Genomic DNA, 27960 nt, shown 5'->3' on the forward strand with positions numbered 1-27960 from the left:
GTTCTAATCCTTCTCCACTCTATTCAGAAGTAAAAAAAGTTATGACATAATAGCAACATATAACCAATGTTAATATATTGTACCTGATGCCATTTACTTACCGGTGGTCCTTTAGGTCCTTGAAATCCTGGGATTCCAGCAGCACCTGTGTCACCTTTGCTTCCCTTGGGGCCCTAAATTGAATGGGTGAAATGAATACATATCAATGAAAGCAAGAGAAAGAAACCAAAATTAAAAACAAGCATGTTTATAGACTTTTACCATCAAGCCCGGAGGTCCTTGGTTTCCTGCAGGGCCGGCAACTCCATTCTTACCCTATAATATAAAAAGTAACAAAAATGGACTCAGAGTTATGCTAACATGGTTTTTCTTGCATGTAGTTCTTTATTGGGCATTTCAAACATATTACAAGGTACAGGTACATCACATAGTAGTCCAGTAGTTTTAAACACATAAAAAGTGATAAGTTGATTTTCTACGTTATATTAAAATCACTTTATTGTATACATTCTTAAGGGCAATTTTTTGCTAGTTCATTTCTCAATTTATAACTTATTGTATATTTTTAAGCATTGTTTTTTTTCAGTTATATGTTGTACGTAGTGCTACAGAACTAAGGCACTTGTTAACAAAACGCAAAAAATATAATATAATATATGTAAGTATAATGTAATAATAAAAACACAACACATTTCACTTATAATTAAATGAAGACTGTTTGGTATATAGGATTTATATCACAGTTTATTCGTCTATAACCACCAAACCACAACATTACAGTGTGGTACTATTTATACAACATACAGGTCAACACATTTTGCACGTTCCCATTCCTCCTCAGGACTGGTGTGAAATAGTCAGTATGTAATGTTATCTTTCATCATTGATGTGATGGTATTAGGGTATAAAAAAACACCTTGACTCCTGGATCACTATTGGTGGTGACTCCAACTGCTGACTGATGTATTAGATCATATGACAGGACCCTCTTTGGGCTCTAGAAATTCTCTACTTGCCCTCTGCTTATTCTACCAATTTCTGGGGAAAAAGTTGGAGCAGAACTAAAAGCTGATTTTATCCCATGAGGAAGCTCGTAGGAACATCTGAAACGGGTTGACCTTTTTTTAGTGTAAATAGTGTCACACTGTAGAAAGTATGTGATTTGGTGGTTATATAAGACTAAGCTGTGATCTACACTGGATGTAGCGCCCTGCCTTGGACTGGTTACATTTTTTGGCTCTGCTGTACCCAGTTGAGCAGCAATTTATTCTCCAGGTCTGGTCAGGTCTATACCCAAACTTGAGGGTTGATTGCTCCTGCCTGTCTCTGGAAGGAGTTTCTGGAAATAGAATAGGATGATTAATCTTTGAATATAAATAAATATTTAACTGACTCCAGGGAAGGTCTAATTAGAACTCTTTCTTTTCCTGGGGCCTCTGCCCCTGGGAGGCAGCCTGTGTTATTAAAGAGCTGTTGTTGTCAGGCTGAAAGCAAAGTTCCACTCAAAAGTGGAACTTCCGATTTAAGGCCTGCTGACCCCCTGAAATGCCACATTTGGCATGTCATTTTTTTTGGGGGGGGGGTGGGTACCTTGTTTTGACAGGTACCTGCTCCCCACTTCTGCTCGGGCTGTCTAGGCGTCTCAATTGGAAGTTCTCCTCTTCTTCTGGTATATTGTGGGACACGTCACAGGTCTCAGAAGATTGCCTGTCCACTCAGGACGTGCAGCATGGCTCGCGCATGTGCAGTGCGCACCTGGCTTTGAAGCTGCAAGTTGTCACAGTCAGGTGCCCATAATCATAGTGCTGGCGCCGCTGGGAGCAGAGGGAGAGAACCGAGGCTCCTGCCTACCGCATCGCTTGACCATGGGACAGGTGAGTGTGTGTTTATTAAAAGTCAGGGGCTACACTTTTTGTAGCTGCTGACTTTTAATAAAGACAAAAACCAGTGGAACTCTGCTTTAAGCATAATCTTAGCTGAGGGCCTGGAGGAACCAGGACTTAAATACATTAACCTTAGGAAGATGGGCTATAGAAGGACCCCTTTCACTGAAGAGTGTCACAGGGAAGCGGGTTAGGACCTGCCTCTGGACAATATGAGTAGGCCCCTTTGCCTAGGGCTTCAGGTGTGCCTGTGCTTTGAGGGTTAGATACCAGAGGCTGCTACAAGGACTGTGACTGGTCTTACAGAGTCTCAGACTAGCTGGCTGTTCCCTTTACCCCCAACAATATTTTTTTTTTGGGATCTGTCCCCCTGTACTTGTCTATGATTTTGGAGTATCCTGCACGCTGATCCCTCTACCCACCTATGTTCAAATACTGCAATAACCCTTAAAAAAGACACCCCTAGACTGAGCCTGTAGTTTGTCGGTGTGCTCTGGAACTGGTATTTTATCTGGCAACCTCTGGACAGGTAAGGGAGACCTAGGTTATTTTCAGGGATACCCCGATAAATGTGAGTTTCAAAGAAGAGGACATCTAATCCCCTGTTGAAAGTGATCCCTGAAAGTGGAAGAAAAGGCCAGATTAGGGGAAATTGTGTGAGCTTCACCCTGTAAAGCTACACAGGCTTTTAGTCATGAGGCCAGGGACTAGTTGACCAAACCAAGCCTCCTGTTGCCTTCTAGTGAAGCGATAAAGTCTCAGAGGTGACTCTGTATTTGCTAATATGGGCCCCCTGGCTCTGCCACAGCCAGGACCCTGATGAACAGCCAAACAGATCAGCAGCATGGCTTTCAGAGATGGCAGCTCTAGCTGGTTAACCTTCTAGGCTAGAAGTGTTGTACAAGTTGTACACCCTGTGCATGCTAGGCCCCAATCGGGGTCCTGGGCCCAGCAGCATAGACAGTCTAGAAGAACCTTCTTAGGCCTGAGCCTGAGGCAAGAGAGCGAGCACATGGCTTTCCCAAATATTTAAACTCTTCCTCATCATGCCCTAGTGGCTTGAACCTCCTACTGGGATGGCTGAGAGAAATATCTATATTCATAACCCCTGGCAGGAAGCCAACATACTATAGCCAGAGGTGGAGCGACCCCTACTGACAACAGCGAGAGACCTCCACACCATTGAGCTTAGGAGGAAACCAAATGCACACTTATACAATTCAAACTTGGCCAACAACCACCCAGCCGAAAACTAAAATTTCCTATCACTTAGCAGCCTAAGAGGGCACTACAAAAGATAATTTGACTCTCTACTAGACCATGGAAGGTTGTGCATTTGTAATAAAAAATTTTACTATAGTAAAAATTGCATACTATGACTAGTAACATAGAACATTCTAGTCAACTCGCTAATTTTTCAGCTCCAAACAGCAATATAGAGTTGGTCTCCAGTTTTTGACAACTACTATGACAGTAGATATATCTGCCACAATGCATTTCACAAAACGTCTAGTTTGTCCGGAGTGCCCTGGAGCTATTCCAGGCCATGTATTAAAAATCGAACATAATGTTAACTAATTAGGCTCTCATTAATTCAGAGCTGGGGTATGCAGACTAAGATTTAAATAATTCTAAAGTAAAGATCGGTCCCTCAGGGTATTGGTATTATCTACCAGCATTAAATTATAAAAGATGGTTTGGAGATTCTCCAAGCCAGGGGGATTGGGTGAGAGCCAGTATGTCAATATTGTTTTCTGGCAGCCAACAGACATAGTATTTCCCATCGTGTTAAAGCAGAACTTTGAAGATCCCCCATATAGATCCCCCCCTTACAGTAGGCCAGGGTGAGGTGAGGTCCCCCATATAGATCCCCCCCCTACAGCAGGCCAGGGTGAGGTTAGGTCACTCTGGGGTCCCCCATATAGATCCCCCCTTACAGCAGGCCAGGGTGAGGTTAGGTCACTCTGGGGTCCCCCATATAGATCCCCCTACAGCAGGCCAGGGTCCGGACCTCGCCTCACCCTGTCCTGCTGTAAGGGGGGAGATCTATATGGGGGGCGGGACCTCACCTCACCCTGGCCTGCTGTAAGGGGGGATCTATATGGGGGACCTGGGATCTATATGGGGGACCTCACCCTGGCCTGCTGTAAGGGGGGATCTATATGGGGGACCAGGTCCCCCATATAGATCCCCCCTTACAGCAGGCCAGGGTGAGGTGAGGTCCCGTCACCCATATAGATCTCCCCCCTTACAGCAGGCCAGGGTGAGGTCCCATCCTCCATATAGATCCCCCCTTACAGCAGGCCAGGGTGAGGTGACATGAGACATGATAATGACATGAGAGTGGCACTTGCCAAGATAAAGCCGCGCATTTCTGAACTGGTCTCTGAAAGACAACAGCAGAAGTCACACTAATTTTCAGTAAATATTCATTATTATGTTTTTGTTTTTGTTTGAAAATCATGTTTTAATGTTTTTGTTCTTTGTTCTTAATGGTTTTGTTCATTTTGTGCACCTATGTATAAATATATACCTAAAATAATATATACCTATGTTTTGAATTTGAAAAATTCATATTTTATTTTGCCAATTAAGAAGGGTTCGGTGAATGCGCATATGAAACTGGTGGGGTTCAGTACCTCCAACAAGGTTAAGAACCACTGATCTAGAAGGTATGCTTTTGTTTTTTTTTTTATTGCAGGACAGGGACAAGTGTTAGGGATTTTCTTTTTCTGTAGGGGATAGGGAGAGTGAATGTCTTTTTTAGGGTGTAGAACCCTCTAGAAGTGTGCTGGAATTAATATAGGCTTGTTAGTGTAGGTCTGTTAGGGCAGGCAAAACATAGTTAGCTCAGGGCTAAGCCTGAAATATGAATCTGGGTAAGGGTTTAGTGACTCAGGGGCTGGATGACTCATCTGGCAGCTCCCTCTGGTCTGGAAGTTTGTAGAAACTTCTAGAGCTGGAGGGTGGGAGTAAGGAGGGGCTGCCATGCATATTTATGAGGTCTCGGCCAATCCCCAGCATCAGGCTGGCAGGGAGTAGAGCTTACCTCATAAATAGACATCGACCATGGTAGCAGGGGCAGTTGGGTTTAATATGGAGTGCTGAGGAGGCACTTGAGGGTGCCCCCTAGTCTGGGGGGAGGGTGACCTCAGGGCTTGGGTTTAGGTACTGGAAGATTCCTTCCAAAACACACAGAGGAAACCCTTAATGGAGGCTTAGAAGCAAGGAGAGAGGACAGCAGGTGCAGGTCAGCACGCCTGGGAGATCTCAGTCAGGTGGGCTGGTGAGTGTCAGATTGGAGGACTGTGGGAGAAGTTAACCTAGAGGGCTAGTGAAAGGGGTAGCAGCAGGGGGATGGCAGTGCCTAAAGAGATAATGCTGGGATCGGTAGCTACAGCAGAAATGCAAGCTGTACACAACTAAGGAGCCTCGGGTTCCTGCCTGTAATGGGCCATTGCTTCATCTGACGGAGAGACCATCAGGTATTGACAGTGTTCCAGCTAGTTTCTGCAAGCGTGTGCTGGAGTGAGAAGGAGGAGCTGTATATAGAGACTGTATATAGAAAGACTTGTCCCTGAAGTTGTTGTTGAAGTCAAATGGGCATCCCATAATCCCCTATCCCTATCCAAGTTACAGTCACAATAAACAAAAAAGAAAAAACAAAATCACGGACTGTTCTCTGACTCAAGAGTGCCTTTGAAAATTTGGCGTGCCTGGTTGTGCAGGGTGGGTTACTTGCAGCTCCTTAAGGGGTGCGCTACAAGGATACGTTTTTACCATCTGTAGAAGGCATATGGAGGGGCAGAGCTGTCTTTATTTACCCAAGACCATGCACATGTAGGATAAAACCAATTCCAATAAGTTTCAATGGTTGGGCATTGCTAAATCAGATAGGTAAAATTGGGGTGGTCTAGTTTGCATTTAGGGCACCCTTACCTTTGTGAATCTCTCTATCAGCCATCGCTGATCATCATAGGAGTGCGCAGGGGGTGTGCCCGGTGTGCCTGGGCACACCCTAATCACCCTGTGCAGTGCAGATTCCCCCTGCTAATACTTCACCAAAGCCTCCTAATGGGACTCCTAAAAAATAAAAACTACTAACACTGTCCACTGCCCTACTAACACCAACCTCTGCCCTACTGACAACAAGTCCACTGCCCTTCCAAATCTGATGCCAACCGATTCCCTACTGGCAAGTCTGGGGCCCTGCTGACACCAACCTCTGCCCTACTGACAAGTCCACTGCTCTAATGACACCATCCACGTTTTAATACATTTGGGGGGCACACCCTAATGCAATAGGCTGCGCACACCTATGCTGATCATAGACATCACTGAGACATTGGGGAACATTCCACAGCCATGTCTAGTCACATCAGGGCTTCCTCTTCAACTTTTGAGTTAATTATTAGATACCTCCATAAACAAGACACATTCTTCTATATACTCACAATGAATTCAGAGCGTGAATTCACAGGGAATATTTTATGAGACTTATCCTTTTATTTAGCGCGCCATGAAATCACTAAAATATAGCTTGTACCCTTAAGGTACAGATATTATCATCTGCATTAAGTGGCTGAATTTAAAATGTGTTTCGCCAAAGGGAAGGTTTAGCGTGTTTCCAGTGAGCTACATTTTGAGCTTTTATTGTATTATTTAGCCTAGTAGATCTAAACCCAATCACTCAAATTGTATATAAACTTTAAAGAGACCCTATCAGCAGTTCACCCATTTATTTTGATTCTATTAAATAGTACACCAATTCTATGGGGCATATTTATAGAGCAGATATTGCTATCCGCTCCCGTTACAGTACATTGTGGATCGCACACCATGGCCCGCATTTTACATCCTATTTATAAAATGGGTCATGGTTTGTAGCCTCTCTTGCTCCTCAAACTTCTTACTGTATAACGCAGCAGACAGGGAGTGCCATTAATTAAATAAAAGACGTTTATGTGACTTTGATGGATCATATATCCAGGCACCCCTCATGGCTGTTTTTTTTTTAATTCTACCCTTAATCTCTGGTATTGGACTCTGCCAGCATAGGACTCCTGAAGCTGGCGGAGCACATTCCACATTTGTACAGCACAAATGTGAGTCGTTTTTTTAACCAGGAGTAGTCACCCAGTATTTAACCACTTGCCGACCAGTCACGTTGACTGTACTGCGGCAAACAGTGACAAGTTGTCCTCTTTAAAAAATAGGAAGGAAGGAAAGAAGGAAGGAAGGAAGGAAGGAAGGAAGGAAGGAAGGAAGGAAGGAAGGAAGGAAGGAAGGAAGGAAGGAAGGAAGGAAGGAAGGAAGGAAGGAAGGAAGGAAGGAAGGAAAGAAGGAAGGAAGGAAGGAAGGAAGGAAGGAAGGAAGGAAGGAAGGAAGGAAGGAAGGAAGGAAGGAAGGAAGGAAGGAAGGAAGGGCTGAGAATAAAGAAAGAAGAATGAAGGAAGAGGAATGAGGGAAAGGGGGGGGAAGGAAAAAAAATTGAAGGAAGGAAGGTAAAGGGAATGAAGGAGGAAAGGAAGAGAGGAAGAGGAGTGAAGGAAGGAGGTTGGAAGGAAGAAGAAGGGAGAAAGGAAGGAATGAAGGATGGAAAGGGGATGGAAGGAAGGAAGGCAGATGAATGAATGCAAAAAGGGAGTGAATGAAGGAAGGAGTATGCGGTAAGGAAAGAAGGAAGATGAATGAAGAGAAATGAAGGAAAGTAAAAAGGAATGAAGTAAGGTAAGAAGGCAACAAAAAGGAAGAAAAGGGGAATGGAGCTGGAAAGGTAAAAAGGAAGAGCAAATAAGAAAGGAAAAGGGAAGGAAAGGATAAAGAAATGGAGGAAGAGTAATGAAGAAAGGTAAGAGGGAAGAAGAAGAAAGAATGGAGAGGAACAAAGGAGAGGAGCGAATGAAGGATGGGGGGGGATAAAGGAAGGGAGGAAGAGGAATGAAGGAAGCCAGGATAGAAAGGGAGAGGAATGAGTAAAGAGTGAAAGCAAATGAAGGACTTGGAATGAATGAAGAAAGGAAAGGGGAAAAAAAGGGGGAAGGAAAGTAGGGGAATAAGAAGGAACGAAGGAAGGAAAGGGGATGGAAGGAAGAAAGGCAGAGGAATGAATGCATAAAGGGAGTGAATGATTAAAGGAAGGAGTATGTGGTAAGGTTGGAAGGAAGAGGAATGAAGAGAAATGAATGAAAGTAAAAAGGAATGAAGGAAGGTAAGAAGGCAACAAAAAGGAAGAAAAGGGGAATGAAGGTATAAAGGAAGAGCAAATAAGAAAGGAAAGGGGAAGGAAGGGAGAAAGAAATGGAGGAAGAGTATTGAAGAAAGGTAAGAGGGAAGTAGAAGAAAGATTAGAGAGGAACAAAGGAGAGGGGCGAATAAAGGATGGCGGGGGGGGGGGAGCGAAGAAAAGGAATGAAGGAAGCCAAGATAGAAAGGGAGAGGAATGAGTAAAGAAAGAAAGCAAATGAAGGAAGGAAAGGGGAATAAATGAGGAAGGAAAGTAGGGGAATAAGAAGGAATGAAGGAAGGAAAGGGGAAGGAAGGAAGGGCAGGAAGGAAGAGTAATGAAGAAACGAAGAAAGGTAAGAAGGAAGAAGAAGAAAGAAAGGTAAGAATAGAGAAGAATAAAAGACATGGTCAAATGAAGGATGAGGAAGTAAGGGGGGGATGAAGGAAGAATAATGAAGGAAGCCAAGAAGGAAGGGAGAGGAATGAATGAAAAATAGAAGCAAATTAATGAATTAGAATGAAGGAAGGAAAGGGGAATAAAGGAAGGAAGGAACGCAGGCGAATAAAGAGGAATGAAGGGAGGAAAGGAGGAAGTAAATAGGGAAAGGATGGTAAGAATAAAGCAAAAATGAATGAAAATACTCATTGTTTTAAACACATTTAAATAAATATTCTTCCTTTAAACAGGTTTTATTTGAAATGCACCAAGTGTTCAGGCACTAGTGTGTCATAACCAGAGCAGATCAATATTTTATCTGATCCAAGGATCCTGTTTGCTGGGCACCTCCTCTACCTATAAGAGATGTGTGACCACACTATTACCAGGGTGACAGCCATCCTCCCAGACCCTTGTATGGGGTGAGGCAGCTTCAATGCGTCACCACCAGTGGTTTCTGTTTTGGATACAATGACGTCAGTTGCAGATGACTCAGCGGCGAGGTTATGGCACCTTCCAGCCTCCGACAGATGTTGATGACACAATACATACACGGAGGAAACATTTAATAAATACTTCAAAATCTATATTCTAATAATTCCATTTGCAGGCAGTGCTTGTCAATATTAATATTTCAATTTTCTCAGGGAATGCTGCAATACGAAGTAATTGTATTTTATTAAAAACCAGTAAAAGTATTTCATATCTGTAAGGATTAAAAATAGTAATTTTCCCCAAGATGATTTTTATTGTTAACATCCATTATTTAAAACATGACAAAATATAACATATCCTACTTAGAAAAAAATAATAATTTGAAGCCTCCGTATACATAAAGTATATCATTTTCATAAAACGTTTTACATATAAGGGGTTTTGACAAAATACTCTGACTGTAAAAGGTATGGGAGATTATCCAAACAGTAATATAAATATACTGCACAGGATTAAAAATAATAAATGAAAAAGCAGCTGAAACAAAATCTTTGAATGTATAGAAAAGATAAAAGACAGTAAAAATAAAAGGTGCAGCGCTGAATAGTCTCTCCCTAAAGACGACATCAACGGATGACGAAACGCATAGGGAGGAGCTATTGACGCACGGCGCCCTTGGAGTCCGGGACACCGCAGCCATTTTGATGGTTTGACAACAGTACACTATGCTGTGAGTCGGACGCTGTCCACTCTCTACCTTGATTGAGTTTCCCATTTATGTCCGCATGATGATATTGCCTGAAACATTGATGAGAGACATTACATGGGAGACTATTGGGACTGGACACCGCTGTAACCAAAGGAGCCACTGGTTGATCTGCCTACATAGACCTTTGTAATGGGGGTCTGTGTTATTTGGCAAGAGGCTGTCAAGTTGGGTGTTGGTGGTGGTTTCCTCTATGCATGACCAAAGGAACTTTCTCCTCTTCTGATGAGGCTTTAGGGAGAGACTATTCAGCACCGCACCTTTTATTTTTATTATTTTTATGGGAGATTATCAACAGATATTTGAAGCAACTCTCTGCTGACAAATGTGTTACTGCATAGCGGAGCAGTAAGGTAATATCTATGATAACAGTATGACAGGGCCAATGCCCCCCCCCCCCCCCCCCAAAAAAAAAAAAAAAAAAAAAAATTACTGTATATGCTGATGACATCAAAATCTAACTCTCAACTCACCCCCTCATTCTCTTCACTTATTACTAAGCTCACCATATCAGTCTCCTTGTGCATCAGTAATGACTTACTAATAAAAATATCAGTATGGATCACATCACTTTCTAAAATTCACTCTTTCAAAATGTGAGCTCATAATGTTTCCTCTCCCAATGTCCCCTCCCTCAAAGTTTCCATCAAGATCAATAGCACAACTATCAGTCCTTCACCTCATATCAGGGTGTTGGGTGTAACCTTGGGCTCTGACCTATTTTTTCAGCCCCACATCCAATCACATTCCAAATCTTGACACCTTCACCTCCTTAACATTTCTAAAATGTGCCCCTTCTTGGCCAATGACACCACCAAGATACTATTTTACTTCCTTGTTATCTCTTGACCGTTTTAACTGGTTGCCGACCGCCGCACGACTATATATTGCGGCGGTCAGCCCCGGCCAGGCAGAGTGACGTACCGGTACGTCACTCGCCTGTCACTTCCTTGTAAGCCAATAGCGGGCGAGCACGCGCCCGCGGAGGCGCGCTTCCCCCGCGACTCGTTCACAGGGAAGTTAGTGCGTGTGACCGGCGGACCCGATGTCCGCCGGTCACTCGCCGATCGTCGGTACAGAGGGAGAAAGTCAGGCGGCTGATGTAAACAAGCCGCCTGTCATTCTCCCCTGTGTAGAAACAGTGATCACACGGTTCTACTCTGTAGGACCGTTGATCAGTGTTCCTACATTAGTAGCCGCAGCCAATCACAGTAGAAAGCACACCCCTAGGGACACACTTAACCCCTCCCTCCCCAATAAAGTTAACCCCTTCCCTGCCAGTGTCATTTTGCAGTAACAGTGCATATGTATTGCACTGATTACTGCAGTAATGTCACTGGTAACCCCAAAAGTGTCAAAAATGTCAGTCAAGGGTCCGATCTGTCCGCCGCAATGTCGCAGTACCGCAAAAAAAATCGCAGATTGCCGCCATTACGCGTTAAAAAAAAAAACACCAAAAATGACAGAAATCTTTCCCTTAGTTAGTAAACGCAATAATTTTTGCGCAAACCAATCAAAATACGCTTTTTGCGATTTTTTTTACCAAACATATGTAGCTGAAAACAAATTGGCCAAAAATGTTAAAAAATTTTGATTTTTACATTTTTTGGGGGGAATTTCATATAAAAAAATGTGAAAAATATTGTTATTTTTGCAAAATTTACGCTCTTTTTTTGTTTATAACGCAAAAAGTAAAAATCGCACAGGTGATCAAATACCACCAAAAGAAAGCTTTGTTTGTGGGAAAAAAAGGACGTCAAATTCGTTTAGGTACAGCGTCGCACGACCGCGCAATTGTCCGTTAAATTCACGCAGTAAAAAAATCGCAAAAAAAACACTGGTCGGAATGGGGGTAAAATCTTCCGGGGCTTAAGTGGTTAACTTCCACCTTGTTGGCCTACCTTTACACAGACAATCCCCCCTTCATTCTATCATGAACATTGCTGCTAGACTTATCTACCTTAGCAACTGCTGTTAGGTGGATTACACACACTGGGTGATCTGAAGCCAGTGGAATGATATTGCTGATATTTCGGAAAGTGCTTGTACCGAGGTGATGCCTGCAGCTAGAGGCATCACCCCGGTACCGGCGTCCATAGCCGACGGTCGGCTGTCTTGTAGTGACAACCGATGCGACTGAGAAGCCGCTCAGCTGTCATGGGTGGGCAAAGATGGGTGGTGGACACTGAGAATCCACCATCCCTGCCAATCCCTCCACTGGCTTCCAAACACCCAACAAATAAAATTCAAAATGCCAATGACAAGATACAAAACCATCCAGAACTCTGTTCAGAGCTACATCACCAATCTTGTCTTGAAATATCCACCCTAGCTGTCCTCTCCCAAGACCTCCTGCTCTCTAGCTCTCGTAAACCTGCTCCCATGTTCTCCTTAAGAACTTCTCCAGAGACTCTTGCATCTTCTGAAACTCTATACCCCAACCTGTATGGCTATCTTGTAGTCTGTCCTACTTACAGTCTCTTTTATCTCTTTGTGACTCTATTCGGGTTCACTATAAATACCCCAATTCCTGCACAGATGCAGAACATTTAGCAGTCAGAGCTGTGGATGTTACTGTAACTCTTAAATATCAGGTGTGGTCCTTTAAATATCTTTTAAAGTGGTTTTAAACCTCTGAAATGAAAAAATGAACAAAGCATATGCCACTATAGTGTAGTGTGTACTTGCCTCAATCCAAAGCACCTAATGTGATTTCTGTCTGCTCTCTTATTCTTCTACTATCTGCATGAGTCACTTCTGAGAGTCTCTATACGAACACCACAGAATCTCCAGGGACAGCCCTGCCCCCCTCAAACACAAATCAGGTAATTGACAGCCTCAGCTGTGCATGTTTCCTTATGAAACTGTGTTGAAGGGGGTGTGTCCATTTCATCCACTCAGATCTCACAGTACACTCAGCTCTCCTCTGTGTTCTGCAGTGTTTGTCATCAGATCCCCACCCCCTGTATTGAAGCTGAGAAATAGCCTTTTATCTGTGTGTTTTAGAATGCTTTATAGGAGAGACGGCTGCCAATAAACAGGTACAACTTATGTAGAAGGATTTACAGGCCAGTCACTATATATAGTATAGGTAAGGGTCTACAGCCGCTATAATGTGTACTTCATTGAAAATACCCAAAAGGATTTTGAAAGCAGCAAGTATGGTTTACTTCTATAGCATTAATAGAAAAAAAGGACTTACAGACGGTCCGCGGATTCCTCTCGGCCCCTGGTGTCCAGGTGGTCCAGGGTCTCCCTAGTGAAAGGTGACCAAAAGACATATTATTTACTTTAATAAATCCAAAGACTAAAACCAGGCATGGCTAGTCTTTACTTTTACAAAGCAAAGAGCAGAGTGCAAAGTCCATTATCATATGGCAGCTATTAAGGAAGTCATCTTCTACAGATTTGAATTGTGCTGCATTGCTGACTGACCTGTGTACAAGAACATACAGTATGTTATATCATATGAAATTTATCATACTATGTTTAAATACTTACATCTTTTCCTGATGCTCCTTCCCGCCCTGGAGGTCCTGGTACACCGGGCTCCCCCTGAAAAGAAAACAATGAAATATTTTCAACCTAAATATACAGTATATAGAGTATACTGTATATATATATATATATATATATACACAGGGATTTTTTTTCTCAGAAAAAAAAAAGGTGCAGGAGCTCAACCACGACCACCCCAAAAAAATCTCCCCAAACTGGTCAAAATGTCACTAACAGTGATAGGGTTTTAAAGGGGCATCAAATACCAGGAGTGCCTTATGTACAGAGTGCAGAGTTTGGTGGGGTTACACACAGAGTGCAGAATTCAGGGGTGTGCTACATGCAGAGTTCGGGAGTGTGCTACGTATACAGTGCAGAGTTCATGGGTGCGCTACACACAGAGTGCAGAGTTCAAGGGTGTGCTATGTGCAGAGTTTGGGAGTGTGCTACATATACAGTGCAGAGTTCAGGGGTGCACTACACAGAGTGCAGAGTTCAAGGGTGTGCTACGTGCAGAGTTCGGGAGTGTGCTACATATACAGTGCAGAGTTCAGGGGTGTGCTATACACAGAGTGCAGAGTTCAGGGGTGTGCTATGTGCAGAGTTCAGGAGTGTGCTACGTATACAGTACAGAGTTCAGGGGTGCACTACACAGAGTGCAGAGTTCAGGGGTGTACTACATGCAGAGTTTGGGAGTTTGCTATGTATACAGTGCAGAGTTCAGGGGTGTACTACGTGCAGAGTTAGGGAGTGTGCTACATATACAGTGCATAGTTCAGGGGTGCGCTACACACAGAGTGCAGAGTTCAGGGGTGTGCTACGTGCAGTGTTCGGGAGTGTGCTACGTATACAGTGCATAGTTCAGGGGTGCACTACACACAGAGTGCAGAGTTCAGGGGTGTGCTACATGCAGTGTTCGGGAGTGTGCTACGTATACAGTGCAGAGTTCAGGGGTGCGCTACACACAGAGTGCAGAGTTCAGGGGTGTGCTATGTGCAGAGTTCAGGAGTGTGCTACGTATACAGTGCAGAGTTCAGGGGTGTACTACATGCAGAGTTTGGGAGTGTGCTATGTATACAGTGCAGAGTTCAGGGGTGTACTACGTGCAGAGTTCGGGAGTGTGCTACGTATACAGTGCAGAGTTCAGGGGTGCACTACACACAGAGTGCAGAGTTCAGGGGTGTGCTATGTGCAGAGTTCAGGAGTGTGCTACGTATACAGTACAGAGTTCAGGGGTGCACTACACAGAGTGCAGAGTTCAGGGGTGTACTACATGCAGAGTTTGGGAGTGTGCTATGTATACAGTGCAGAGTTCAGGGGTGTACTACGTGCAGAGTTCGGGAGTGTGCTACGTATACAGTGCAGAGTTCAGGGGTGTGCTACACACAGAGTGCAGAGTTCAGGGGTGTGCTATGTGCAGAGTTCGGGAGTGTGCTATGTATACAGTGCATAGTTCAGGGGTGCGCTACACACAGAGTGCAGAGTTCAGGGGTGTGCTACGTGCAGTGTTCGGGAGTGTGCTACGTATACAGTGCAGAGTTCAGGGGTGCACTACACACAGAGTGCAGAGTTCAGGGGTGTGCTATGTGCAGAGTTCAGGAGTGTGCTACGTATACAGTACAGAGTTCAGGGGTGCACTACACAGAGTGCAGAGTTCAGGGGTGTACTACATGCAGAGTTTGGGAGTGTGCTATGTATACAGTGCAGAGTTCAGGGGTGTACTACGTGCAGAGTTCGGGAGTGTGCTACGTATACAGTGCAGAGTTCAGGGGTGTGCTACACACAGAGTGCAGAGTTCAGGGGTGTGCTATGTGCAGAGTTCGGGAGTGTGCTATGTATACAGTGCATAGTTCAGGGGTGCGCTATAGACAGAGTGCAGAGTTCAGGGGTGTGCTACGTGCAGTGTTCGGGAGTGTGCTACGTATACAGTGCAGAGTTCAGGGGTGTGCTATACACAGAGTGCAGAGTTCAGCCTTCTTCCACAGCTGCTTAGTTCTGCATCCCCCATCCACATCTCACTTTTACCCCTTTTCTTCTCTAGTACCTCCCCTCACACTGTAGATGGCTTGGCCTCTCTCACTTGCAGGGAGATCATCCAGTGGGGGTGTCAGCATTCACACTGCACCCCAGGAACCAGCATCTCCTTTGTCCCCATACTGCACTTGGAAAACACAGGAAGCCAGACCTCTGTGTTTACAAGTGATAGTGGTGAGCAGAGAGCAGAGGGCCTGAGCCACAGGTGGTGGAACCCCCTAGAACAATATATATTTTCTGAAAGCAGAGGCCTTATAAAAACAATAGTAGTTACAATTCTGTATGTTGCATGATATTTACACAACTGTTTATCAAAAGCATATTTTAAAGAAAAATATAATAAAATTAGTGCAAGCACACAACAATACCCCATTTTTGTTAAAATATAAAATATGGGGTTGCCTCAAGTAAATAGATACCAAACATGTCAAGTCTTAAAAATGGGTGCGCCCATAATATTGCAAAAAACGATGTTACCCAAAAATCTTCATTGGCGACACTTTAAAAGCCTTTACTGCTTATCAGTTTAAGATAACAGTGAATTATGGTAAGGATTTTTTGATAAACCCAGTGAAAACACTAGGTTTAACGGGGATTATGCTTCCCCGTCTCATCCAATGGATATGGAACACCCTATATTAAGTTACCAGTAACAACATTTGTTTTTGTTAACAGTGAATTATGGACCTAGAAGTAATGCTCTCACCCCGATGGTCGTGGTGATACCTCACATGTGTGGCACAAGCACGGTTTACATACATGTAACATGCTCACATTTACATTCGTAAGTGTGTGCAGGGCAATAGGGGTTATGATTATTTCTTTTCTTTTTTTTAATAAACTTTATTAAAATGTTTTAACTTTATAATTGACCCTAATCGCTATTACAATGGGGTTAACAAGCCCCCCCCCCCTGTGATAGCATTTGGCGGGTGAGAGGTAGTCTTTATGGAGACATTGGGGGTCTATTGGGGGGACCCCTGATGTCTTCCCTGCCCTTCAAAACAGCTATTTAAGCACAGATTGTGCTTGGTTATCCGCTTCCTTGGTTGTATCAGCCAAGGAATGACTGCTTTCAAAATGAAAATGCTCAGAACTGAGCGCTTCCATCTTCATGCACTGCAGAGGGAGGAGATCGGGGAGTGGATGTTCCTTGGTTTCCTCCCACTTGCCATCCTGTAACCCTTAAATGTTGTCCTGGGCTGGGAAGAGCAGGAGATCCTGGTATCTAGGGAGAGAGGGTGAAGGCGGGGAGGAGGACCACACCACCTGTACTATAAAAAGGATTGAGTGGCTATACAGCCACCCAGATCACTTTTACTTTACAGCCAGGATCCGGTGGAAGAAAACAAGCACGAGCTTATCGACGCTACTGCAGCCATGGGCTTGTATTGAATCCTTCACTCTCTGGATCTACTACATATGTCCAGAGAGCTGAAGTATGTTTGTAGTTAAAGGCTTGTACACATGCTAATGGATTGTAGATATGCCTTGTGGTGAATTGCTATTCAGGGTTAGTTGCACCCCAATGCACATCTACAGGGCACTACTACATTCATATTGTCTGTGCACTACATTGTGCTGCACTAAAATCAGCCAAGCAGGACTACATTTTTTTTCAGTTGTTTCAATTTCATCAGCTTGAGACACTTCTAGGATCGTTCAGAATGTATTGGCATGTGCATTTGACCTTCTGACCGGCTTTAAAGTGGTTCTAAAGGCTCAAGGTTTTTTACCTTCATGCATTCTAGGGATGAAGATGTGTGTGCAGCAGTCTCCCCAGTCCCCCCTAATACTTAACTGAGCCCCATGGCGATCCGGCGATGTCCACGATAGACTCAGCTCTCCGAGAACTGTCCCTTAATTGGCTCTTGCTGCTGTCAATCACAGCCAGTGAGTCAATGAGGAGAGAGAAGGGGCGGGGCCGAGCCACGGCTCTATTTGTGAATAGACATGCAGAGTCGGGGCTTGGGAGCGAGCCTTCTCAGGTGACCCCATTGCAAGCTGCTTGCTCTGGGAGCCCTGGGCAGGAGGGAGGAGCCAGGAGCTCCAGCCAAGGAACTAAAGTGGAGGAGGATTCACTGCACAGAGCAGTGGACTATCTCATGTTTGTTTGCAAAAAAAAAAGTCCCTAATATCGCTTTAGGCAAGATCTGCAGTGCTCTGTGCTAGCAGAGCTGAGTAACAGGTCACTGCAGTAGAAGGGGGGGGGGGGGGTTGTCAGACAGAGTGCTGATAATATATAGCGTTTTAGGACTTATTTAACATCAATAAATCTTTGTATATAATAAAACATCATTAAAGTAACTTACCCTTGACCCAGGTAGACCAGCATCACCTCTGTGGCCCTTGAAACCCTGGAAAATAAAATATCAATCTCTATTAATGCCTCTTCACCATACCAGTACATAGAGGGCAGTATACTATCTCAGCTAGAGACGCATGCAGAACAGTAATGAACATCTGCAGGTTTGCTTCTGATTTACTAGAGGAGAGGTTACCATTCACTCTTCAGGATAGATATCTGCAATCTGACTAGCATGTACAGTGCCTTAAAAAAGTACTCATATCCCTTGAAATTTTCTACATTTTGGGATATTACAACCAAAAACGTAAATTTATTTTATTGGGATTTTATGTGATAGACCAATACAAAGTGGCACATAATTGTGAAGTGGAAGGAAAATGATAAATGGTTTTCCAAATATTTTACAAATAAATATGTGAAAAGTGTGGCGTGTATTTGTATTCAGCCCCCTTTACTCTGATACCCCTAACTAAAATCGAGTGGAACAAATCGCCTTCATTGCAGTGTATTATTACAGCCTGTATCTGAGGCCCACTTATGCAATTCTGCATTCTTTGACAGGGCAGCGACCTTGCTACAGTGCATGTAGAGTTCAGGACTGCAGTGTTCTATTCTAGAAGGCGATGGGACCAGGACTGTGGCTCTCCGAGAAGCAGGGAGATAGCAAACCCCACCTTGGTGGATTCAAGTGAGAAAGTCAGTGGCTGAAGAGCGAAATTTAGTTCACATGAGTTTCTGAATGCCCGGAACTTTTGCCGATCACCTAAAAATCGTTCCGGGGCAGGTAATCCGGGTTCTGGTGGTGGTACAATCACTGCAGGTACAGATGAGGCCCATTCAGGTGTGGAGGATACAGGAGCCACAGCAGGTGCAGGGGTTCCTGAAGTGGAGGCCATGGATTGGATGCAACCCTCAAGCTGGAAATAACCCTCTTTCAGGGTGTTGACTACTTGGGTAGGAGAGGCAAGTTGCTGGCATAGCATCTCCAGAGGAGAAGCCTCTCTCCACAATCACGTACCTGGTGGAGATTGAGCTTTAGGGGGGGGCTTCTCTTACACCTCCTGTCAAAAAGCCCTGGTAGAGGTGGCATGTAGTGTGGGACACAGAGTGGCACAAGGGTTGTATAGCAGGTAGCACCAGATGAGGCTTGACAGGAAACCGATGGCCGTAGATCACCAGATGGGCACCTGGAGCTGGAACTCCATGATGCTGGATCAGTAGGCGGGAGCATAGCCAGAACATAAGCCAAGGGTTCATCAACAGCTGGGCAATGCAGGTCCAGGAATGTGAGACAAGAGCAGGGCCAGGATACAAGCCGAAGTCGGTACACAGTTGGGCAGCAAGATACAAGAGCATGAGACAAGCGCAGGGTCAAAGCACAGGCCGAGGTCACAGGTAGGCAAGCGGGAATCCAGAGGAGAGTTGAGGTCAATCCGAGTAAAACACAGGTAGCCAGGAAGCAGATCAGGACACAGGTAAACAGGAACAAGCTAAAAGACTACTCAGCAATGTGTTCCTGTCATTGCTCAGCCTAAATAGGCCGTTTGGCGCCAGTGCGTGCACATGCACAAATTTACGCATGCGCATATTTACATTTCTTTTTGTGCACACGAATGCATACCAATGCCTGTTTGGTTCCAACTGAACTTTTCTTTCACATGTGGAAGAAGGTGCTCTGGTCAAATGAGACCATAATTTAACTTTTTGATCTAAAAGCAAAACGCTATGTGTAGTGGAAAACTAACACCACACATCACCCTGAATACACCATCCCAACTGTGAAACATAGTGGTGGTGGCAATATCATGTTGTGGGCATGTTTTTTTTCAGCAGGGACAGGGAAGCTAGTCAGAGTTGATGGGAGGATGGATGGAGCCAAATACAGAGCAATCTTAGAAGAAAACCTGTTAGATTCTGCAAAAGACTAGGGGGAGGTTCACCTTCCAGCAGGACATCGGCCCTAAACATGCAGTCAGAGCTACAATGGAATAGTTTAGATCAAGGCATATTCATGTGTTAGAATGGCCCAGTCAAAGTCCAGACCTAAATCCAATTGAGAATCTGTGGCAAGACTTTAAAATTGCTGTTCACAGACGCTATCCATCCAATCTGACAGAGCTTGAGCTATTTTGGAAAGAAGAATGGGCAGAAATCTCACACTAGTTGTACAAAGCTGGTAGAGACATCCCCAAAAAGACTTGCAGCTGTAATTGCAGTGAAAAAAGATGGTTCTACAAAGTATTGACAGAATTGTATTAAATACAAATGCACGCCACACTTGTCAGATATTTATTTGTAAAAAATCTTGAAAACCATTTATCATTTTCCTTCCACTTCACAACTATGTGCCACTTTGTGTTGGTCCATCAGATAAAATCCCCAAAAAAATAAATTTATGACAAAATGTGGAACATTTTAGGGGATATGAATACTTTTTCGAAGCACTGTAGAAAACTAGTAAAGGGCATGGTTATATTCAGACATCAAGTTGCTATAAGCCAGCCATTCTCCACCAGGGTTGCTTCAGAGGTCGTTAGGGAGTCCTTGATCTGTGGCTCAATGACCTCCAATTTGATGGTGGCTGCATAGTTCCAGGGGCCAGTGCTACCTGGCAAAGATGAGACATTGCTCCCTGAGCCAGGTTTGCTTACCTTGTGAATTTAATTTATTACGAATATTCATTCAAAAATCTACTAGTGTATGCCAGCTTAAGTCATGGTGAAGAGATTCAAAGGAATTGCAATTTCAGTATTCGTCCATAAAAAAATGTTTTAGCTGAAGGAATAGCCAGGAAAGAAAGCCCATTTTTAGCTAAACTTTAATACCCTTACAAAAAAAAAAAGACTTTAATGTAATTTAAGTAAATTAATCATATTAATTATCATGGTGTTTAGTTGGGAGGAGGAGGAGGCAAGGGATTAAGTAGTTGGAGGGGTTGGTGTTGCTTGGACAAGAAAATAAAAAAATAAATAAAAGTCACTGCACGGTATTATAGGACGTCACTTTGCGCAATGTATTTGCAGCTAATGTGTGGCGTATCACTTGGAGGCAAACATGTTTTCTACAACTCACAAGGACAGGAACATTACAGAACTATTGCACTCAGCACTTCCTAAATACTTATTTGCTTTCTGAAATACGAAACCCTCAGATCTGCTCCCTGGCAGCATAAAGGAAATATCAGAGCTGCAATTCTTGGTATAAAGTCCTACCGTTTTATCACTTTTTATGTTTATTGCTCATCCTCTTATCCTCTATCTACTGCTGGTTTGATACATGGCAAGCTGGTTTTAGATTTGTGGTTTTCTGTGTATTTTCTAAGCTTCTAAGGCAAGAATTACAAGCTGAGAAATAACATAAAAAATAAAATATAATTCGAAAGGCGGATTAAACCAAAAAATTTGGATTTTGGGTAAAGAATAGAGTAATTATTTTGCCATTAAGGAATTAATTATGGTACATCGTAAAGCCCAACTCCAGCCAACACATAGGGGTCTATGCAGCGATTTTTGCAGCAGGAACGTGGGGGAACGCAGTAAATGTATGTAATGGCAAGTGGTGCTGGGGTGTGCTGGAGGGTCTATTAATGCTGGCTGCTGGAGAATGTATTGTTGCAAGAAGGGGTCTATTTTTGCATGGGGGGGAGCTATTGTTGCTGGGAGGTCTATTGTTGTTGCTGGGGGATAATTATGTTGAGAGGGATCTACTGTTGATGGAGGGTCTATTGTCGCTGGGGGGGGGGGGTCCATTGTTGCTAGCTACAGGATATCTTTTTTCTTCTCTTTCTTGTTATCATTAACAAATTCCATGGGAGGAGACCCGGACGTAGCGGCCATTTTCACGGTTGGTAACAAATGGTTTCCAAGGCACAACTTCTATCTGTCATTTGATCAAATGTGAGTTGTAGTTTACTTAATAAAATATATATATTTTTTTTTTGTGGAACCTACTACCCCATGAGTTGTTCTCTTTTCATCCATGAGCTCTGCATGCCTCTGAAAGATCTTGGAGTGGACTATATCTACCCAGTTTGAGGACTTGAAGGGGTGCCCGTGGCTTCACAACCAGAGACTTATTACCAAGCTCATCTGACCCTCTGTAATAGGGGGTCTACATTTTGGGGTAAGAGTCAGTGTGTTTGGTGTTGGTGGAGGTTCTTTTTGGATCTTTTCCTAAAAATTCCATCTGCATATGTCAGTAATTTATTCACTGCACCTGAGCAGTGGATTATGGGGCGCTGGTGACGTCGGAGCCCTATAAAAGAGCTGTCAAACTCAGATAGAAGTTAGTTAGGCAGAGAGAGTCTTAGGTTAATCAGCTGGCTCGGTGGCGTAGCTGGTAGAATAATGGGCTTGCAAGTTAGAGGCTATGGGTTTGAATCTCCCCTAGCCAGCAGGTGATTAATAGTCACTTATATTTAAGCCTTTAAAAATGAGGACTTGTGATTGTTTGTGTTCGTATGTTTGCTAGAACATTTCCCCTGTTCGAGATGTTCTGGTGCGAATCGAACAGGGGGGTGTTCAGCTCATCACTAATTGGGACCCTGATGTAAGGGGGAAATCTGATGGGCACCCTGATGTAATGGGGTATCCTACTGCAGAATCTGATGTAAGGAGGGCTCTGATGGGGACACTGTTGTAAGAGGGGCTCTGATGGGGATCCGTAAGTAAGAGGGGACGTCAAGTAAAACCTATTGACTAATTTATGCGAATATGTGTAAAAATTATGGCGTGGTCCTCGTACTTAAATGTTTGGAGACCCCTCCCCTAGGGCATTGCTTAAGATTAGATTGCAGTATGCACAGGACAGCTCTGGATTTATGGCAGGATCAGCATGTTTACTTTTGTACTTATCATGCAAATATAACAAAAAAGCTTTCAATGGTATTTTTAACAAACCAAATGAAAGGAAATAAGAGAAACTCATTGTTGGGGCTTGCATACAATTTATGCATCTACAAAGCAATCAGTGTCCACCTTCAGCCTACATTTCTAAATTGGCTGAGTGTGGCAAGAAAGGTGCAAAGAGGTCATAAGCTGCTCACAATACTTAGACTGTTGTTCCAGTGCCGAGATCAATCAATCTCACACAGCAGTTTTAATGGAGGTTAAACAGCAGCAAGCGAAGTGTTAATAACGGTCATAAATAAACCGTGGAATATATGTAGGGAATGTAATCTATTCCTTCTCCACTACTCACAGAAACTGTGCACATGTCAATTCTACATTTACCAACTCCGTTTTCCTCAGAGTGCAGAGATTGATTTCCAATGGATGGAGATGGTGAACGTTGTATCACAGGTCATAGGGTGAGCTCCATCATTCTGTCTCTTCTCTGTACATAGATTATACAGGGTGGCCCCCTCCCAGGGGATTGGCTGCTTGTCTGGAGCACTGGCATACTACGTTCTACTCTCAAAGTGTTTCTCAGAAAGTGCCTTCAGTGGTGCTGGATGACTGTGGCCAGTAATGCCTCTGAGAGGATCCGCTATGGCAGTGATGGCGAACCTTGGCACCCCAGGTGTTTTGGAACTACATTTCCCATGATGCTCATGCACTCTGCAGTGTAGTTGAGCATCATGGGAAATGTAGTTCCAAAACATCTGGGGTGCCAAGGTTCGTCATCACTGCGCTATGGGCTTTTTCAGAATTTTTAGGCTGCCCTTGGGATCTCTGCATTTATAGTTGTCTCTCTCCTGGTTGGGACCACTCCACCATGGCAATCAATTTTAAGTACCGTATCTTTGACTTTGCTCAACTTTTGCCCCTAATGAAGAGTGATCCCTAAAATGCTCCAGGAGAATCAATATATAATCAAAAATGTTGAACCTTAGGAGAGTATGTGGGGTTCCTTTTGGGTCCCCCCCCCCCCCGGTTAAAGCTTACATTTAATGTAATAAATAGTTTTTGTACAAATTTCATATCTTTGGATTATTTTTGGTGCCCACGACAGTCCAATACACTCACAATGTAATTGGTTTGATAGACCAATTGGGATGTCAGCACTATAATAGCTTCCAAATCATACCTGGAATATCTTGTATTTTCCAGTAAGCATAGACTTTCCATAATGTAGGAGATGCCTGATACTGGCAGAGACACTAATTTATAGACTCATCAAAGCCAAAACCCAGCGTTGACTTTCAGTCTCTTCAAAGACGTACTGGCTCCTCTTGGACTGAAATGGCTTACTCTGATTTCATTGCACATTGTTAGCTTCTCACCATGTGCATTAGAAGTTGCAGCTGGTCTGATAGAGCCTGCCTCATTTCCTAGCTGGAAGATGTTCTAATGTTCTCTGACATTCTCTGATTAGACGATGTGGAGGTCCTGACTTCACCGCTGTGTCTGTCCACATCGTCAAATCAGGGCCCATTTACACTAAAGCATTGTGTTAACGCATGTAACATGCATTGCTGTGTTGAGGTGTTATTCATTTTGAAAGGCACTCCAACACATTAAGGCAATGGATCTGCGCTGCAGCGTGCCACAATGCATGGTGGTGTGTCGCATTACCAAAAAAGGTTCATGTCTGACTTTTGCCATGTATGGGTGTGGAAGCAGCTCATTTATTTCAATGGGCTGATTTCATGCAACACTCACTATTGCGTGACCATAAAAAAGTAAATGAACTCTTACGATTTCTGTATGTGAGAACCTGCAATAGGTGCGCTCTGAATCTTCTCTCCTCCATTACACTCAGGGGTTCCCAGATAAGCAAAGTACCAACAAAAGTAAATGGGGGAAATCAGGCACAAAGGCCATGCTGGGATGAAATACTGGCGCCATGAGCAGGTAGTGTGTGATCCCTCTGCGCACCTTTTGGCTTCAGCAAGCATGAGCTTATAATTAATCATTTCCTGCTTCCTCCTACACTGCCAGTTCTAATGTGTTGTTTGATTATTGAGGTGACCTTTTCTAATATAATTGGTAGATACAGGAGAATAGGAGAACGCCTATTTAGTGCTTTATTATGATGGTCGAAACTTGTTTTGCTTTTCTGTAACAATCATGAAGCAAGCATCCTTAATACATCTTTTAAACACATCAAATTACTTATAAGAATATAACATTTTATAAAATACTGATAACAATACATACATACATACCTACAATCTAAATAATATTGTATGCAATATATTATTATTAAATGATAATAATAACAGCAATATTAATACTTGTAGATTGCATATATTGCTATTATCATTATTATAATCATTATACTTTATATATATATATTTATTTACTGTATATAGTGTATATACTATATATATATATACATATTTATTTACTATATATATATATATATATATACATATATATATATATATATATATATATATATATATATATATATATATATATATATATATATATATATATATATGTATATATATATATATATATATATATATATATATACACTGTATATATATATATATATATATATATATATATATATATATATATATATATATATATATAATTATTATTATTGATCGACCAATATCATTTTTTTTGTGCCGATACCGATACCAATATTTTGGTTATCTGATATTAGTATCAGATATTGCCCGATGTTTTCGGACATTTTTTTTTTTATTATTAAAAAGGTACTGTGGTGGAAGGATCTGGGGGTCTAAAAGACCCCAAACCCCTCCTCTGCACTTAAAAGCACTCAAGACGCCAAGTTTGGCTGTTTTGAATGCTCACATTTTTTTTAATATGCCGCTGAGTACCCGGAAGTGAGGTCATGACATCACTTCCAGGTTTTTTACATGGAGACCCAATCAGAGCCGAATGCGGCTTTGATTGGGATCCTCTCTTTGGCGGCCGTGCAGGCTGGTTGCCCGGGTCTCTCGGTGGGACGGGAGACCCGGGCGAGCCGCAGAAGGTGGCGGGAGGGGGGAGACGTCCCCTCCAGCTCCGTGTAATGATAGCCGAGCGGTTTCTCAGCCGCATCGGTTGTCATTACAAGACAGCCGACCGTCGGCTATTAACGCCGGTACCGGGGTGATGCCTCTAGCTGCTGGCATTACTCCGGTACAAGCACTTTCCCGAAATATCGGCAATATCGGTAACCTCAGGGGCCGATTCCGATATATCGGGGAAAGTGCATATCGGCCCCCGATATATCGGCATTGCCGATAATCGGTCGATCACTAATTATTATTATCATTGTTGTTGTTATTTTATAATATATGAATATATATATGCATATATAATAAAATATAATAATGATAGTATCAATAATAATAATAATAATATTTTATACAATATAGTATTCTTATTATATTTTATAAAACAACATCAAATATTATTATTAATATTATTTTATAATATAATACATTCATATTGGTAATCACACCTTTTAAAAAACAAGAAATAGAAGCCAGATAGAAAGCCATCTTATGTTTACAATGATCCCTTTCTCCATGATGACTTTGACGGGCTGTCACTTTCCTATCATCAAGCCTTCCTGAGTGAGTCTATAACTTTGTTATATGTGAATATTGTCAATAGGTCTGTATTTAAAGATGGTCAGTGTTGACTTCCCTCTGAAAAAGTCTGTTGCCTGGCTATCATGCCAATCCTTTAACTGCTTTACATATCAAGTGAAATCAGAGCTTGTGATTTCCACATGTGTTTTGAGTCAGTGACTCATTTATTGATGACAGGGGATTAGCATGACCATGCAAATAGAATTTCCAGGAGGTGAGGTCACCCATGGCAGTCTATGGATTTCTTTCAGCACAGCTTTCATTGAAGATTTGGGGAAGTGAGCTCTACAAAGACCAAGACCAGACCAAGGTACTCACCGGAGGTCCTCGTGCTCCCTCTCTTCCCGGCGGGCCTAGATCTCCTGGCTTTCCCTAAACAAAATAAAATGAATTTAATCAGAGATGCTGCAGAGAAATTTAGATGTAGGGACATGTCTAAGAATCTTTAAAACATGCATGGGCTACAAATAGAAGTTTGGGCCACTCCAGATCTCTACACCTCCCTAATTATAGCCACCGGTGTGCAGATTCCAACCACTGGAAATAGTATCTGATGTGTAGGAAGTGATGGAAAATAATAACAAACAAGGATTGCCACTAAATGAATATATTACAGGATAATGGAAAGGTATAGCAATAATAGGGAGGACCTTTTTGGCCCACCTAATCATAAGTATATAGTCTCTGCCACTGCAATGAGCCAACTTCAAATACATTCATCCAGAGCTTTTTTTCTCAGAAAAAAGGTGCAGGAACTCAACCACGACCCCCCCCCCCCCCCAAAAAAAACCCCTCCCCAATGTGGTCAAAATTTCATTAACAGTAGGAGTTTCTTAAAGGGGCATCAAATACCAGGAGTGCATTATGCACAGAGTGCAGAGTTCGGTGGAGTTACACACAGATTGCAGAGTTCGGTGGAGTTACACACAGATTGCAGAGTTCGGGAGTGTGCTACTTATACAGTGCAGAGTTCGGTGGAGTTACACAGAGAGTGCAGAGTTCGGGAGTGTGCTACTTATACAGTGCAAAGCTCGGTGGAGTTACACACAGAGTGCAGAGTTCGGGAGTGTGCTACTTATACAGTGCAGAGTTCGGTGGAGTTACACAGAGAGTGCAGAGTTCGGGAGTGTGCTACTTATACAGTGCAGAGCTCGGTGGAGTTACACACAGAGTGCAGAGTTCGGGAGTGTGCTACTTATACAGTGCAGAGTTCGGTGGAGTTACACACAGAGTGCAGAGTTCAGGAGTGTGCTACGTATACAGTGCAGAGTTCGGTGGAGTTACACACAGAGTGCAGAGTTCAGGAGTGTGCTACGTATACAGTGCAGAGTTCGGTGGAGTTACACACAGAGTGCAGAGTTCAGGAGTGTGCTACGTATACAGTGCAGAGTTCGGTGGAGTTACACACAGAGTGCAGAGTTCAGGAGTGTGCTACGTATACAGTGCAGAGTTCAGGGGTGCGCTACACACAGAGTGCAGAGTTCAGGGGAATGCTACGTGCAGAGTTCGGGAGTGTGCTACGTATACAGTGCAGAGTTCGGGAGTGTGCTACGTATACAGTGCAGAGTTCGGGAGTGTGCTACGTATACAGTGCAGAGTTCGGGAGTGTGCTACATATACAGTGCAGAGTTCGGGAGTGTGCTACGTATACAGTGCAGAGTTCAGGGGTGCGCTACACACAGAGTGCAGAGTTCAACCTTCTTCCACAGCTGCTTAGCTCTGCATCCGCCATCTACATCTCACTTTTACCCCACTTCTTCTCTAGTACCTCCCCTCACACTGTAGATGGCTTGGCCTCTCTCCCTTGCAGGGAGATCATCCAGTGGGGGTGTCAGCATTCACACTGCACCCCAGGCACTGGCATCTCCTTTG

The 27960-nt window shown here is 43.3% G+C and overlaps 1 protein-coding gene across 1 annotated transcript in view; it reads right to left on the minus strand.

Annotated features, from left to right (window-relative positions):
- Window positions 1–27960, minus strand: part of COL22A1 (collagen type XXII alpha 1 chain) — a 624908-nt gene that overhangs the window by 19491 nt on the left and 577457 nt on the right. The window contains exons 53-58 of the mRNA XM_082257569.1: window positions 26407–26460; window positions 17593–17637; window positions 13250–13303; window positions 12951–13004; window positions 262–315; window positions 102–173 (exon numbers count right to left, since the gene is read on the minus strand). Of these exons, the coding sequence (XP_082113695.1) occupies window positions 102–173; window positions 262–315; window positions 12951–13004; window positions 13250–13303; window positions 17593–17637; window positions 26407–26460 (333 nt within the window). The remainder of the gene's footprint in view (window positions 1–101; window positions 174–261; window positions 316–12950; window positions 13005–13249; window positions 13304–17592; window positions 17638–26406; window positions 26461–27960) is intronic.

Source organism: Pelophylax lessonae, assembly GCF_965119305.1.
Source record: "Pelophylax lessonae genome assembly, chromosome: 5".
Classification (NCBI taxonomy): Eukaryota; Metazoa; Chordata; class Amphibia; order Anura; family Ranidae; genus Pelophylax; species Pelophylax lessonae.